The 14,182-nt window shown below is 38.3% G+C and overlaps 1 protein-coding gene across 2 annotated transcripts in view; it reads right to left on the bottom strand.

Moving 5' to 3' along the window:
• Positions 1 to 14,182, bottom strand: part of LOC138262047 (tachykinin-like peptide) — a 120,922-nt gene that overhangs the window by 14,363 nt on the left and 92,377 nt on the right. Inside the window, exons 4-5 of one of the 2 annotated variants that reach the window (XM_069211731.1) lie at positions 10,641 to 10,664; positions 544 to 597 (exon numbers count right to left, since the gene is read on the bottom strand). In XM_069211731.1, coding sequence (XP_069067832.1) covers positions 544 to 597; positions 10,641 to 10,664 — 78 coding nt within the window. The remainder of the gene's footprint in view (positions 1 to 543; positions 598 to 10,640; positions 10,665 to 14,182) is intronic. The other variant, XM_069211733.1, reaches the window with a different exon arrangement.

Genomic DNA, 14,182 nt, shown 5'->3' with positions numbered 1-14,182 from the left:
ATGTGGTGGAGGCTCAAATTAATACTGTCGTGCTATGCATGTAAACTGCAGGATGATTTGCAGAAGAAAATGGGCTCTATGGTTTGTGTTCCTCCATACAACACTGAAATGCCTAATTCACATTGCACTTCCCACTAGGTTTGTGTTCAAAATCCTGCATGTGCGTTCTCCAACACAACACTGAAATGCCTGCCTTTCAAAGAGGACTGCTGTGTTGTTAAATACATTATTTTCCAAATATGTCTCTCTTTTCTGGTACCTGAGAACCTCATCAGCCTACAAACAAATTACACCTTCATGCTTCGAACAAATATGGTATTTCATATCTCTTTAATAATTATATTTCACCTCACACAACTCAGACATTCCACTCTTGCAAATGTCAAAGTTTGCAGGGGGCTGAGTATGCACCATTCATATGTGTGTGCGTGTGTGTATAAGTTATTCTAATGTATCACATTTCCTAGACAATTTTATATGGAAATGAAAGAGGTAACACAATAAAGATACACCATATTTATCTGCATCGGTTAGGATACATACCAGAAATTAAAGCTCTTTTTCCCATAAGGCCAACAAAGGACTTTGTGTTATGCCCTGCAAAATATATTTTGGGTGGTATTTTAATATACTGAAACATGCACATAAAATTTTTAAGATGTATAAACAAATGAAAAAACATAAAAGACACCTGTAATATTTATTCTGAAAACAAAGCCCTTTCACTTTTGTTACTGTGTTATTATGTAATCAGTCTGAAAGCAAAAGAAAGAAGGAAACGAACCTTTCCACGCTACGAGCTCAGGACCGTGAACTCCATTTCACCACACAATAGGTGCACCCCCTTGCTGATGCACTTCAGAAAAGAAGTACAAACTCACCTCATCAAGGATCATCTGCAATCTATCCACCACTATTAATACTCACGTCTACGTAATCTGAGGTTAGCCAATTAGATACTCCGTCAAAATGTAAGGACTATCCTGTTCACCATACTACAAGTGCAGCAATTGACACATTTGTGATAGAGTATCTCATCCAGCAGACTCTAAATAAGGCCCCGAGAACCTGTAGTACCCGAGCGCATCCTGTTTCATACTTCTATACATGACCATGAATTGGTGCTTAATGTCTATATGGTGTTCGGTTTGTGCAAACTCTATCAGAAAACCCGAGCACAAGGAGAATTCAAAACTATGGGATACGCTGTATTGTTTTGCTTATTAATTGCGTAATTCATGAAAACAATCAAAGACAATCATGTTATTACGTTATGTTTGCAGATTCGTGGAGAGTACTGTCACTCAGAAGGGCATCCTGGCGCTGAGCTGATGTGAACCTATTGACACCTAAGGCCTATTGGGACTACTCAAAAAGCCAGATCTTCCAAGACAGGAGGAGGAGGCTAGTGGCAGGGCATTCTCCTTTACAAGTTATGTAGGAGAAGGCTGGACCACCAGACCTATTATATGTATTCAGGTGATTTGTGCAAGTAGGAGTCTGGACAAGTGTACATGTCTGGAACTTTATGCAAGTGTATGCGATTGCTGAGGTATGATGGACCAGTGTTATGTAATGCCTTTAAAGTGTGGGGAGGAGTTTGAACTTCACTGGTTTTGGAATGGAGAGAAAGAGGATCTCCTTCAGGTGCTGTTTAATGTGAGTGCTGCAGGGGACGTCGTTGGTGATTCTGGCTGCTGAGGTCTGTATGGTTTGTATCCTTCCGGTGAATTTTTTTCTTGACATGAAGACAATATAACTCTTTGTTGTGAAAAACAATTTACTAAAATCTATCTGTCTGTCTGACACTTAGGGGCATATTTAATGGAAGAGCCCTAGCTCTACCTTAGCACTGTCATAGCTTCATTTGTTTTACGCTAAGGCAGTGCTAAAGTGGCTTTTTCCCAGTGCAATATTTACAAAGTAGTGCAATGCATGAATTCTGTGACGTTGTAACCCCTTGCGCCAAATGATGCCTGCGCCAGGCATAATGTATGCAAGAGGGTCATTCCCGCACTAGGAGACACGCAAAAATGGCACAGTGAAATTCAATAGATTTCACTGCACCATTTTTTGCATCATTTAATGCCTGCTCAGAGCAGGCATTAAAATGATGTTCCCATAGAAACCTATGGGCCTCCTTGCACTTTGCTACACCAGTGGCAAAATTTTTGATGCTAGTGTAGCAAAGCGACACAATAGTGTAAAAAATATTGACGCTATAGTGCTAATGACTGCCATGGTGTGCTGCATTATAAATATGGCACAACCATGGTGTTGTTACGTGCCCTTAGGGGGGCGTAGAAAAAGTAAAACATCAGCTCTGATGCACCACTTTTTCTTAAATATGGGCCTCAGCGTTTTCCTCCTCTCGCTTAAATTGTTCCTTCAAATGGATGCATATGAATTTTCAGTTAGAATGTCAGACACACAAAGTTCTCCACGAAGGTACTCCTCAAAACCTGGCTGAAATTTTGTTTTTATTTTATTTTAATTAATAGTGTATAGTTTTTGCAAATCCCATAAACCTCAAACTTTAACTATCTGGGGAGAAGAACACCAGTCTGAAGCACAGAAATATTATGTCTTGAGACCTCTGCCTTTAAGAAACTATACTTCTCTCATCCCTTCTAAAAATGCACCAAAATAATTTGAAAGCCACTCGCGCCTGCACTCTACCTGACTAAATCCAACATAACCTTTAAAAAGAGATAACTTTTACTGATGTGCCACATCTTAATATTACAGACACAACACTTGTAATAATACTACTGGGACCCCTATTTATACGTTTTGCATCATGACATCCCTATCATACAAAGATTTACATTGACTATTAATACCTACTGATTCTATTTGATATCTATGCGTGTGATCATGCAATTCAAGTTTTACTGCTTAAATCTCTTTAAGTTCACATACAGCATTACAGTACACATCCTGTTAATTTTGTTTACTACTTTTTCTCCTGTGCAATGTTCTGATAGCTGGTGCACTGAGGGCATGGCCCTAGCTAAATACATGCAAAATCAACACAAAAATAGGAGATATCTTTGAAGAGGGAATTTGTCCAACATAAGAGTCCAGTTCCATGTCCCTATCCACTGAACCTGTTGCTCTGTTCAGCAATGGATTTAGGAGGCTGAAATTGAGGACATCCTAGAATCCTAATTGTATGAACCTGTCTCAAAGCATGCCTCTGCACATATTAAAACATTGGTGATGCCCATCTAACAGAGATTTGTCTTGGAAAGAAGACAGCATAAAACAGTAAATCGGGAGCATGCCGACTGCTAGTGTGCCACTTCTTGCAGGATTCGGTGGTGTACAGACCTACAAGCCACAATACTTTAGACTGGGCTGTAGAGTAGGTCTGTAGTACAAAGAGCTCTCAACTGCAGGAAAGAACAATGTAAGGAAGAGACAGTGGTCTATTGTGATATCCTTTCATGAGTATTAGACACATTCCTTTTGAATTAATTGAAATGCCTTTGTGGTAGATCGTCACAGTGACTGCCTCTGCTCTTTTGCGGCTGACCCTGATATCTCAAAGGGGGATTTTATTCAATGTATTTTCTTTGTTGCCAATCAGAGCCAGGCATCATGTGCAGCACGCGTTGTTCCTCTTCAAAAATTATAATAGTATTGTTTCTCTCCTTGTGTGGCTAATACGGCAGATTGGAGAAGCTTTGTGCTTATTTCATTTCAACGAAATATTTAGAACTGCCGTTTTAATAGATAAATACCACACCGAATTGAATTGGATAATAAAAACTTATTTAGAACTGCCGTTTAGTAGATAAATACCACACCGAATTGAATTGGATAATAAAAACTTAGATATATTTCCACAAATGTTTTCTAAAGAGGGCACAATCACTTTATCACTTTATCAAAGTTTTGTTTGGCCATGAGCAAAACATAAAGTATCCAATAAGGTAAGAAACAGTATATTTTAATTGTAATGTGTGCTTGACTAAATTTTCTTCAACCACTCGGCCACATGCACCTCTTGAATGTGTCTGGTGCGAAAGGTGAATCTACAGTAATGTAGAAATATTCATCAAAAAAAGTATACTGAATGCATGGAATTGTGGAACAATAACAATAAAATAGATAAAAAGCCTGAATCCTGAAACATGTTGTGAAATAAACTGAATTTAGGCGAGCAAGCAAAAATCTGATGTTTGACTTACATAACTGTAAATCTGGAAAACATACTTACAAATGTGGAAATAATGTCAAAAATTTAGAAAATAAATAAATGGATTTATGGACATCGGAAATCATTTGAACAATGCCCAAACTACCAGAATGCAAAGCTGGGTTTGGCGATATGAACAAACTTGTCTGAGCCTTGACCCTTGCTACATCCAAGTAAGTAACCATTGTCAGTCTAAAACCAGACGCTAGGCCCAATGTGTAGTACTGGTAGAAGCTCTGGATGATAAAATAAGGGTTACCTTTCACACCTCACGTTCGGCCCTAGGTATACCAGTAGTACATCAGAGAACAGTAAAAGGAATGGCAGTGATCCGAAGCACCTACACCCATTTTGCAATTGCCTACACTATTACTATTGTGTTGTGAATCGTCAAGGTGATAACATTGGACACACTAAACATAACAGGGAGTCAAGGTAGTTTGCAAAACGCAAACAATGTACAAGATTTGTGAGGGGCATACATCTCAATGACACCTCTACAAGTGGCGGCACACCATTCTGCATCACAAGAGCAGTGATAAAGAACCATGCTAGGTCATTCAGTAATGAGTAAACATTATGGGTGCAAGCCAAACAGACAGCAGGTCCTGAATAATTCAATAAATAACAATAGGTGTTGACATTATACTATTTGTATTAAAACAAAAAAGAAAAGGATTGGTCGCTACTTAGAATACCTGCTATTAGGACGCTCATCTGAACTGTTGCATTGGTTGCATGCCTAGCTCAGAAGGAAATATTTTTCTTCTAGTCTTCCCCTTGAAAAATGGACAACAGTTCCTTCAGAATCTAGCTACAGGCCTTAGTAGGTCTGAAGTCTTAACTAGAATGTGACCCTATGATGTAACAAAACTAGGTCTTCTATCTTAATCTTTCACAATTAAATTGTTTATAATGACACTGAACATTGTCAGTATAACTCAAGGGCCAGAAGTTCTAGTTTTTTAAAGAAGTTCATTTTTAAGTACCCCTCTTTGGGTGTAAACAGTGGTCACAATCTCCTGCATCATTAGTACAAAGAAAACTAAAGTTCGAAACAGGTATATCGTGGGTGAAGGCACCAGGTTGCAAGCAAAGCTTCCAGAATGATATGTACATACTCACATCAGCAAACAAATCTGTCTAACATAACAATTTAACACACTCGAGACTGAAAGATGGTCTTGGGGAAGGAGAAGCTGGGGATGAAGAAGGCAGGCACCATAGCTCCCTTTGGACTGGTATTTCAAGAGAGGAAGAGATGATTATTAAGCTTAGAGAAGATAATCTGCTGAAATCCAAATTTCTAGGAACCATGTGACTGAATCTAGAAGATTAATAAGGATAGCCAGGCTTGCTTTAAGGGCCGAGCTATCATTGACATATGAAGTCTGATTGTAATCTGCTTTTGCTTTCTCTAAGAGAAGTCCTGGATTTGGCAGGCAGGGTGGTGATGTACAGTGAGGAGAGGAAGAGAGATGGCGTCTACAAATGAAAGTGAATGACTATACATGAATGGTATGTACAAGACCCAAGGTTCTTTGTAAATAAGATAGAACCTGGATTGTGGTTTATAATTTGTTGGAGGTATTGTCCTGGTATACTAAAAATAAGGGGCAAACTAACACAGAACAGATTCCTTGCAAACTGGCTAAAATTGAGACCAACGGATCTGGTGGAAATGAGGAGTGGTCTCGCGATAAAGGGAACCATCTATGTACATCTGCTTACATGCCAATGCTCATTGTGGAACAAGTGCTAACCAGGCAGCTAATGAAAGAAAGAAAGCTTATAATCAAGAGAGTGAGAACGAAAGAAGGTGAGAAAAGGTACCGAGAGCAAGAGAAAAACTCATTCTGAAGGCTGAAGACTTCAGTACCAAGAGGAAGCAGTTGCCCTCTAAAAAGCATTATAAATTATATAGGATGAAATAATTACATTGTAGCCTGACTAGATGAAAAATAGAAATTTTAGATTTACTTAGTGAAAATCTTTCAGGTGAAATTACACCCTGTACACCCAGCATTGGAGTGAGTAAATCCAATCAAAAAGTAAAGAATTCTCAAAAAGCAGAAAGAATACAAACTGAATAATCAGGAAAAATCACACCTTTCTCTCTAGGAACACTATCGAAGGGTACTTTTCCTAGCACTTACGGGAACAGCTGGCCTCATCTGAGAATGCATGGAGTTTTTGTAGGAAACCTATTCTTCCCCCACCACCTGAGTCATAAGGAAGGGCTAAATAAATGTCATCTTTTTTACAAAGCAAAATTGCAAAAGATGATTTGCTAGATCAGGAAGAAGTTGCTATCAGCCATTGTATGATGAACTAATCAAAGGTAAAATGAAAAAATATCCCATAACTGCAAGAAAGGAAAGTTAATCAGATGAAGGACTTTTTCTTCAAAATCCTCTTTTAAAGACAACAAAGAGTCTGTTACAAACTGAGAAGACTGCCACCATCATCTTGCTCTTAGGGTTTACTGGGCAAGATGAAACCAAATGTACAGTTAATCTGTAATATCTTTTCAATCAATTAACCCTTAAGTATTTTAAACAGACACTCATTTTTCACAGACAAGTAAATCAAAGAGTGCTAAGAGGAGTTTGTGACATTATGCGGAACCTCACAAAAATATCAAAAGTAAGATGTGGAGTAAGATAAGAATTAGATAACTTGGAAGGCCTGTGCCAATCCCCAATTGAGATGGCAAATAGCTCTGAACATGCACTGTCACTTGTGAACTTTGCACTGAGTTGTTAAGACCTTGGAGATGCTGTTTTCCCTTTCTCCTAATAAAGAGCTCTATTCATTCATTGAATATCAAGTTAATTTTATAAGAATGGTGATGGAAGTAAGATTCAAACCGCTGTTTATTAAGCACAATATATTATCAACCCTTCTATGGCCCTTCATCCAAAGAGTTGGTGGAATGAATTACATTATTTAAAATTATAAAAGTGTCTAAAACTAGCAATGGTTAATGGAATACAAAGATTCAAGGCTCTAGAACAGTCAATTAGTGTTACTGTATCACGCTAAATTCCTTACAGGAATGTCTCCATTTGTTTCTTTCAAGCAGAAATTTCCTGGCACTGAGAGGAGCCCAAAGTGGATGGGAATGGGTATCTGTGTTTCTGTGGAAAAGGCTTCTATCATGAAATGTTATAATGTAAAAAACAGAAGTACAACCGAATATAATGTTGCTAAAAAGGTAAAAAACAGAACTGTCATTCTGGTGATATTGTATTAGTCGAAAATCTAAAATACATAGAGACAGAGTTTCTAACTTCTCCGTTCTCAACACTGTAAATTGTAAACGTGAAGCATCACAGAGTGGTCAATGCTAGAGTAAAGGTATGATAATTTAAGCAATTTACACAAATGTATGGTAGTATATATCATTCTCTAAGAACAGATGCAAGAGAATGTCCCCACAAGTTTGAAACTAAGAGGCTTAGCCCCAGGAAAGTGAGTAATGTTCTCAAATGATACATATATCTGTTATTTTAATTTTGTACACTTACACACTAGCGTATGCTTTTGGCTTATCTATCTTCAGAGCTGAATATCTTGTACCTCACTTACAAATGGAAATGTGTTATAAGTGTATTATTCTGTTTGCTTTTGTTTACCTTGCTTACTTTCCCTTTCATGGTTTTTCAAATGGTATCTCCCTTCCTCACCCTCATTCTTCGAACCATCACAAGGGTCTGAATATGAGTTAGGCAAAGGTTGGGTGGGGAAGTATTTACTGCACACAGGTAGAGGAATTTACAAGCTGGGTTAATTACTTCTTATTAAATGTTTTACTCTTGGAATGAGGGATTATATGCCTATGCAATATGAATTGACTCTTTTTCAGGCAGTTTCACTTGATATATTTTGGCAGGTTTTTCCTAGCAAAGTATATCAAGAAAATCTGCAAAGGTGAGCTAATTATCGCATACATTGTAATTCCGATCTCTGTGCAATTCCCCTGACTGATTAAGGACATCCTAATTTACAGTCTGACCTGAAACCAGCCCATACAAGGATGCAAACACATGGCTTCTGGTCATAGATCACGTAGGTAAGATTAAATAATTTAATAAAACGATCCCGCAAGTATCCAAATACCCTATGATGATTAATATGGATCACTAGATTAAGACATTTCATGGACCTACCTGTTTAGTGCACCATGCACCTGTATGAGGGCACAAAAAGTAAAATAATCCCAAATATGTACTCTCTTTAAGGGTCATTGCAACACCCAGTCATACCTTGTTCATTTGAACACACTTCAAGTTTAAAGTACTTGATTATTCTACTTTTACCTATGGTTCGAAGTTTCAAATACTAAAATCTTCTACATTTACCTACAGGAAAACAATTAAATGTAAACCATACTTGGATTACAAAATTGGCAAACCATGAATCATATCAAATATTTAAACCCGTTTCTTACAATACACATGCTTTATCCCAGGCTAAGTGTGCCACTCTCGTCCTTCTCAGATGAGTCACCAGTGATATGTTTTGTTAATGTTGATAAAATCATGGCTTTTAAATGTGTTTGATATGTTCTTGTTTGCTTAAACTCACTTCTAATTTAAAAACTTCAGATGAATAAGAAAGTTCTATAGACAGATCGGGAATAGTACATGTTATGCTGCACATTCAGGTACAACTTATTTAGACCTAACAATACAGTGAATGTAATGATTTTTGTAACAGTGCCATCTAATTATCTAAAGAATAAAAGGAGTCATCAGTAGAAACCAATACAAGATCTGTTTGTCTGTAATCATTTATCTTAAGCACATCAGTTATCATACAAGTTTAATATCTGTACCCATTTCCCAAACGATTTAGCACGTTTGCAATCACCTTAAGGAAAAATAGAATTTTTCAATTTGAAATGCTTGAAGTTAAATTTGATAACCACTTCACTTAATAACCTTAGTTTGCTGAAGTTGGTTGAATATTCTTGTCCCTGCCTGTGTATACCCAACCCCATCTACCATTTTACTCTGATCTGTACATCTGTTCATCTGGATATTTTACAAAAGAAAATAAATAAATAATGAATGACATAAAATATGCAAGGTTTGTCCCGTCTAAGCATCAAGCACTAAGGCCCTTATTCAGAACTGAAAGGAGGTTCAGTCTCTACATAGGTGTATTCCATGGTCTTCCGCCATGGCTACCAACAGTAATTCTTATTAATTGCAAGTGTATTTGGTCATAGATGAAGAATGAATCAGCATAGTGGTGCAAACACGTTCCATGCAGACGTCACTGATGTCACTGTTACATCACATTGCAGTGCAAGGTTACCTGGTGAAAACCATAGCAGTCAGCTAGTTCTGACTCTTGTGAATCTTTTGCATGCACAGTGGTGTGGGAGACTATGCAATATTTCATAGTGCCTGCGGAGTACTGATAACTGACTTCTCAAGTATTCATTTTCTGGTGGAGGTGTTGTGTATTAAAGATGCAGAAGGGTTTCTATGGATCTAGAAGCTGTGTGGTAACATAAACCATGTTCCTTCATCCTCTTGTTCCCCGAAATACAAAGAATTCCCACTGACTCATGAATACTGAGAGAGGACAAAAGGTTGAAGTTTCAGGCCCCAACCCAACCCAGCCCCACCACCATCCTTCCTCCTTTTCAGGGCTTGTGAAAATCGGAAGCCAGATATCCCATTTGATTTTTACATGGCAAGTGTTTAGAAGGCTGTGGATGGAGGCAGGGATATGAGTATCGCCATACAATTGGCAATTGATGCAACTGTGCTGCCTTTTAGTTGTGGGGTTGGAGGTAGGCAGTAGAAATTTGTCAAGGAGAGGCTACCTCCCCACCACCCAAGGTTGCAATAGAGGACTTAATGTAACAAATTAGGTTTCCAAACTATTCTCTGCACTTTACATCATGTAGGATGCCTTGTCCAGACAAAATAGTATATTTCTCCACTAACCTTCAGGTGGTAATAGAGAAACCAGTGCGGCAAGAGAAATGTTTTATGAGGTTTGTTGGCTGATACTATCTACAGTCTTGTGCCTACACATGTGGCTCAACAGAAGAAAGAATGTAAGATATCACACAGGCATAATTTATGGTCACAACTAACTCATCAGGCATAGGATGGTGGACCGAGGAGAAGATAAATGCACTATGGGGTCTAAATCTCTTCTCCAATGACATTTAGGGACTACACAGTTGCCTAACATTCTGTCCGGATATTAATGTAGAATTGTTTTCTCAAGTGAATACCCTGCAATATGAGATTGCTAGGAAATAGAAATAAGACATTCATCACATACTGTAGTGTCACTCAGTGAATGACCCTTAAAAGTTAAACTTTTCTATAGAGTACTTTTAAAATTAATGTGTATCAGTAATGTGCTTTGATAAAAGCATAAACAAAGGTCTTATGACTGAACTTACGTTTCCGAGATATTTGACCAAGTCCTACATGAAAAACAAAGGAAAATAATAAGTTGTTATGCATCATGGATTTTAAAACTTTATTTTCTGATTTAATATCTTCTATAGCAGTGAACAAAAACATTATTGATATTATTTTTTTAGAAAGAATGGTGGAGTCAAGTTCAGAAACATCTACGATGGGCGCATTTATCAATCATAACATTTCTATATACATTTATTCAGCCAGCAGTTGACTAATTTACAGAAACATGTGTAAGTAGCTCAATCAAGCAAAGCACTTGCTACTTTCTCAAACTTTTTATTACATATAACATGTTTATTCTTTTCACCATGTCTTGACCATAACCAAGTAGAAGCCAGATTACGTGTGTACAAAAAACATGGCAGAACAGTATCAAAGATACAGAAGACATCTGTACATAATGCATTGGATAAACTGGCAAATAATGTGAATGAGATATTGTTGTGCTTGAGAATGCAGATTTGAAGGAAGACCTTGTCCATTCCTGGGCGGTGGCATACATATCACCATGCAGTGCATAAAATTGCAGCTCTTACTTTAAGTCTATACGAACCGATCCAGGCTCCGTGTGATGGGAATGTTGTCAAGAGTCTCATGTTTGAGGTGTAAGAGGAAAGTGGCATCCTTTTTTTCTGCCTGTATTGAGTTGCGAATAGATCCGATATTTCTAGGCTTGGGAGGCCACTATATTACATGCAATATATCTCATTAGAAAATATCACATCTATTAGATTAATAACTACCATATTGTCACAATATACAATAAAGTTGAGGATCCTGACAATGCTTACGACAAACCAAATTACACCCAGAGCAAACTCAACGATGTCCAAGAACAATCAGGCAAAAGTAGCTGCTGTGCTAAAGTGAACTGAAAATGTAAAAAATGACTGACTGGTACACAAAAAAATCACTAAATGTCCACACGTTTGTTACATTCACTGAACCAATTTGTCACAAAGGCCTTTCAAAACGTAACCTAGAAGCACTAAGAAAGAAACGCAAGGAATACAAAGAAACACATCTTCATGGTCAAGACAGATCTCATCAGTTCTAAAAACAACCAGGAAAAAAAGAAAGTCTTTAAAATTGTGAGTGATATCTCATGCCTTCCCCTTCTCCTAATATTCTAGATCTTAATAGCAACAAGTCTTCAAGACAAAGTGAAAAAAATCAATCTATCTATCTTAAATTAATTAATGGATAACCTGAAGTGGTCCTTGACCCACAAAAGCAATTGAGAATCCCATCTGTGGAACTTGATAACACAAGATCAACTAATAAACAATACCAGGGATGGCAAACAATCCCCTTCCTTCTCTTACGAAATAGCAGCTAAACTTATAAAAGGCATAGGGCGTGATTTAGATCTCGGCAGATGGAATACTCCGTACAGACATTGCAGATATCCCGTCTGCTGTATTACGATCTCAATAGGATATAATGAGATCATAATATGGCGCACGGGTTATCTGTCACATTTATGATGGAGAATTCCCCTCTGTCAAGATCCAAATCAGGGCCATAAGCTTATCTCTCACATCCTAACTTACCAATGCAATAAACACTTCTCCAACACAAGGGGTAATTCCTGAATGCCTGCAAACTGGTCCAGTCACTTGATTTTACAAGAAACTGAATGCAGAACTTGAAGATCTGACCAAGTTTCATCCAGCATCAAATCTCCTATTTATTTCAAACATTTTGAAAATGTGCACAGAGAAGCAGCTGGCTGTCTCCATAGATAAAAATAATCAATCTGACAGTTACCATCAGGCTTTAAATAGGCTGTAGCATAGACACAGTGATTCTGCAGATAATACAGGATGCACTACCCATGCAAGATAACGGAGATGTGATAAATTGGGTTCTTGGTTGAGTGGGGTGTTAACCTTGCTCAGGCAACAGCAACAATCCCTGTCAGGGTGAACCACAAAAGTCACAAAATTAACCTGTGGTTAACCCTCTGGTAGCTTGGCACAAAGCAGTCAGCTTAACCTAAAGGCAATGTGTAAATATGTATGCAACACACAAACACTAATAGAGTGAAAACACATCACAAGAAAACTTGTACACATATTTTAAAGAAACAGAGTAAATGTTAATAAATAATATGACAGCGAAACAACAAAAATCCAGTCAGTAGAACTGAAGTTATGACTTTTTAAAGTTTAAGGTAAAAACTAGTGCCTACTGCAGACAACTAATCATGCAAAACTGGGCTGTATATAATTGACCTAAAAGTCCCTTGTAGAGTGGTGTACCATATACCTAGGGCATGTAAATTAAATGCTACTAGTGGGCCTGCAGCAATTATTGTACCACCCACCTAAGTAACACCTTAAAACATGTCCTAGGTGTGCCACTGCAGCATGTTTTAAACTGCCAGTTCAACTTGCTAATATAACCTCCTTGCCAAGCCTTAAATTTCCCTTTTTTTGCGTATGCCACTCCAAAAGTATGCCCAAAGTAGCCCATACAACTGGGTTCATTGTAAATAAATGATGGGCATGTACTTTTAAATGTACATGTCCTGGTAGTGAAAAACTCTTAAATTTGTTTGTCACCTTTGTCACCACTGTGAGGCCTACCTGCTCCATTGGAGAACAGTTGATTCCCTTATGGCATTTTATAAGTGCTAACATTTGATTAAGACCAGGTACCCATTTAATGTTTATTAGCTATGAAATTTCAATGAAAAATCCTCTTTAATGGAACAGCCACATTTTTAATTAAAATTTTGAAAGTGCCACTTTAGAAAGTTGCCATTTCTTACATTTAGCCCTTTTGTGCCTGCATCCTGTCTTGGGTTAAATGACTGTATGTAACAGACAATTAGGCTTTGTGAATTCATCTCAGACTGTCACACAATGAAGGAATTGGGTGTGCCTGAGTGGGCCATCCTCCTGGCAGGATGTAGGGGGCAGAGCTGAGCACAGCTCTCCTTGCAACTGAATAAGGTGTGCTCTGCCTTCACACAAGGGACTTATCACTTCTACATTGTCACTGCAACCAGCTTGGAACCAGGGCATGAGGAGTTAGGAAATTTCATACACTTCAAAGAACTTATCTAGAAGCTTCTCCCACATTCCAGAGGAAAGGCATTTGTGTATAAGAATAGGACCTTCAGACCCACTCTTCAGTTCACTCCTGGACCTGCGGAAGGACTCTCAGAGGACTGCTTGCTGCTGTGACCTGCTGTGTACTCTGCAAGACAGATTTTCTATACCTGTAAGGACTCCTTTGCTGCTTGGAGCCTGCATAGAACCCTCAGGGGCCAGCCCTCCTGTTGAGCACTGCATCCTTCACCTCAACCCAGGACTACCAGAGTGACTCCAAGGGCTAGTTTGCTGGCCTCCTGTCCAGAGGCCTAGGGACACAAAAAGCTCTCACCATCTTGAACCTGCACCTGGACCGAGCCTGAGTGAGTCCTGCACCTCCAAGTGGTGTCCCACCAGTCCTGTATACTATGTTGCAGTTTTGGAAGGTGCCAGATGGCCAAATCTCAAAATTGAGG

The sequence above is a fragment of the Pleurodeles waltl genome, chromosome 10, assembly GCF_031143425.1.
Source record: "Pleurodeles waltl isolate 20211129_DDA chromosome 10, aPleWal1.hap1.20221129, whole genome shotgun sequence".
NCBI classification, from domain to species: domain Eukaryota; kingdom Metazoa; phylum Chordata; class Amphibia; order Caudata; family Salamandridae; genus Pleurodeles; species Pleurodeles waltl.
Note: the sequence above shows the minus strand (reverse complement) of the source record. Positions and strands in the feature narration are given on the sequence as shown.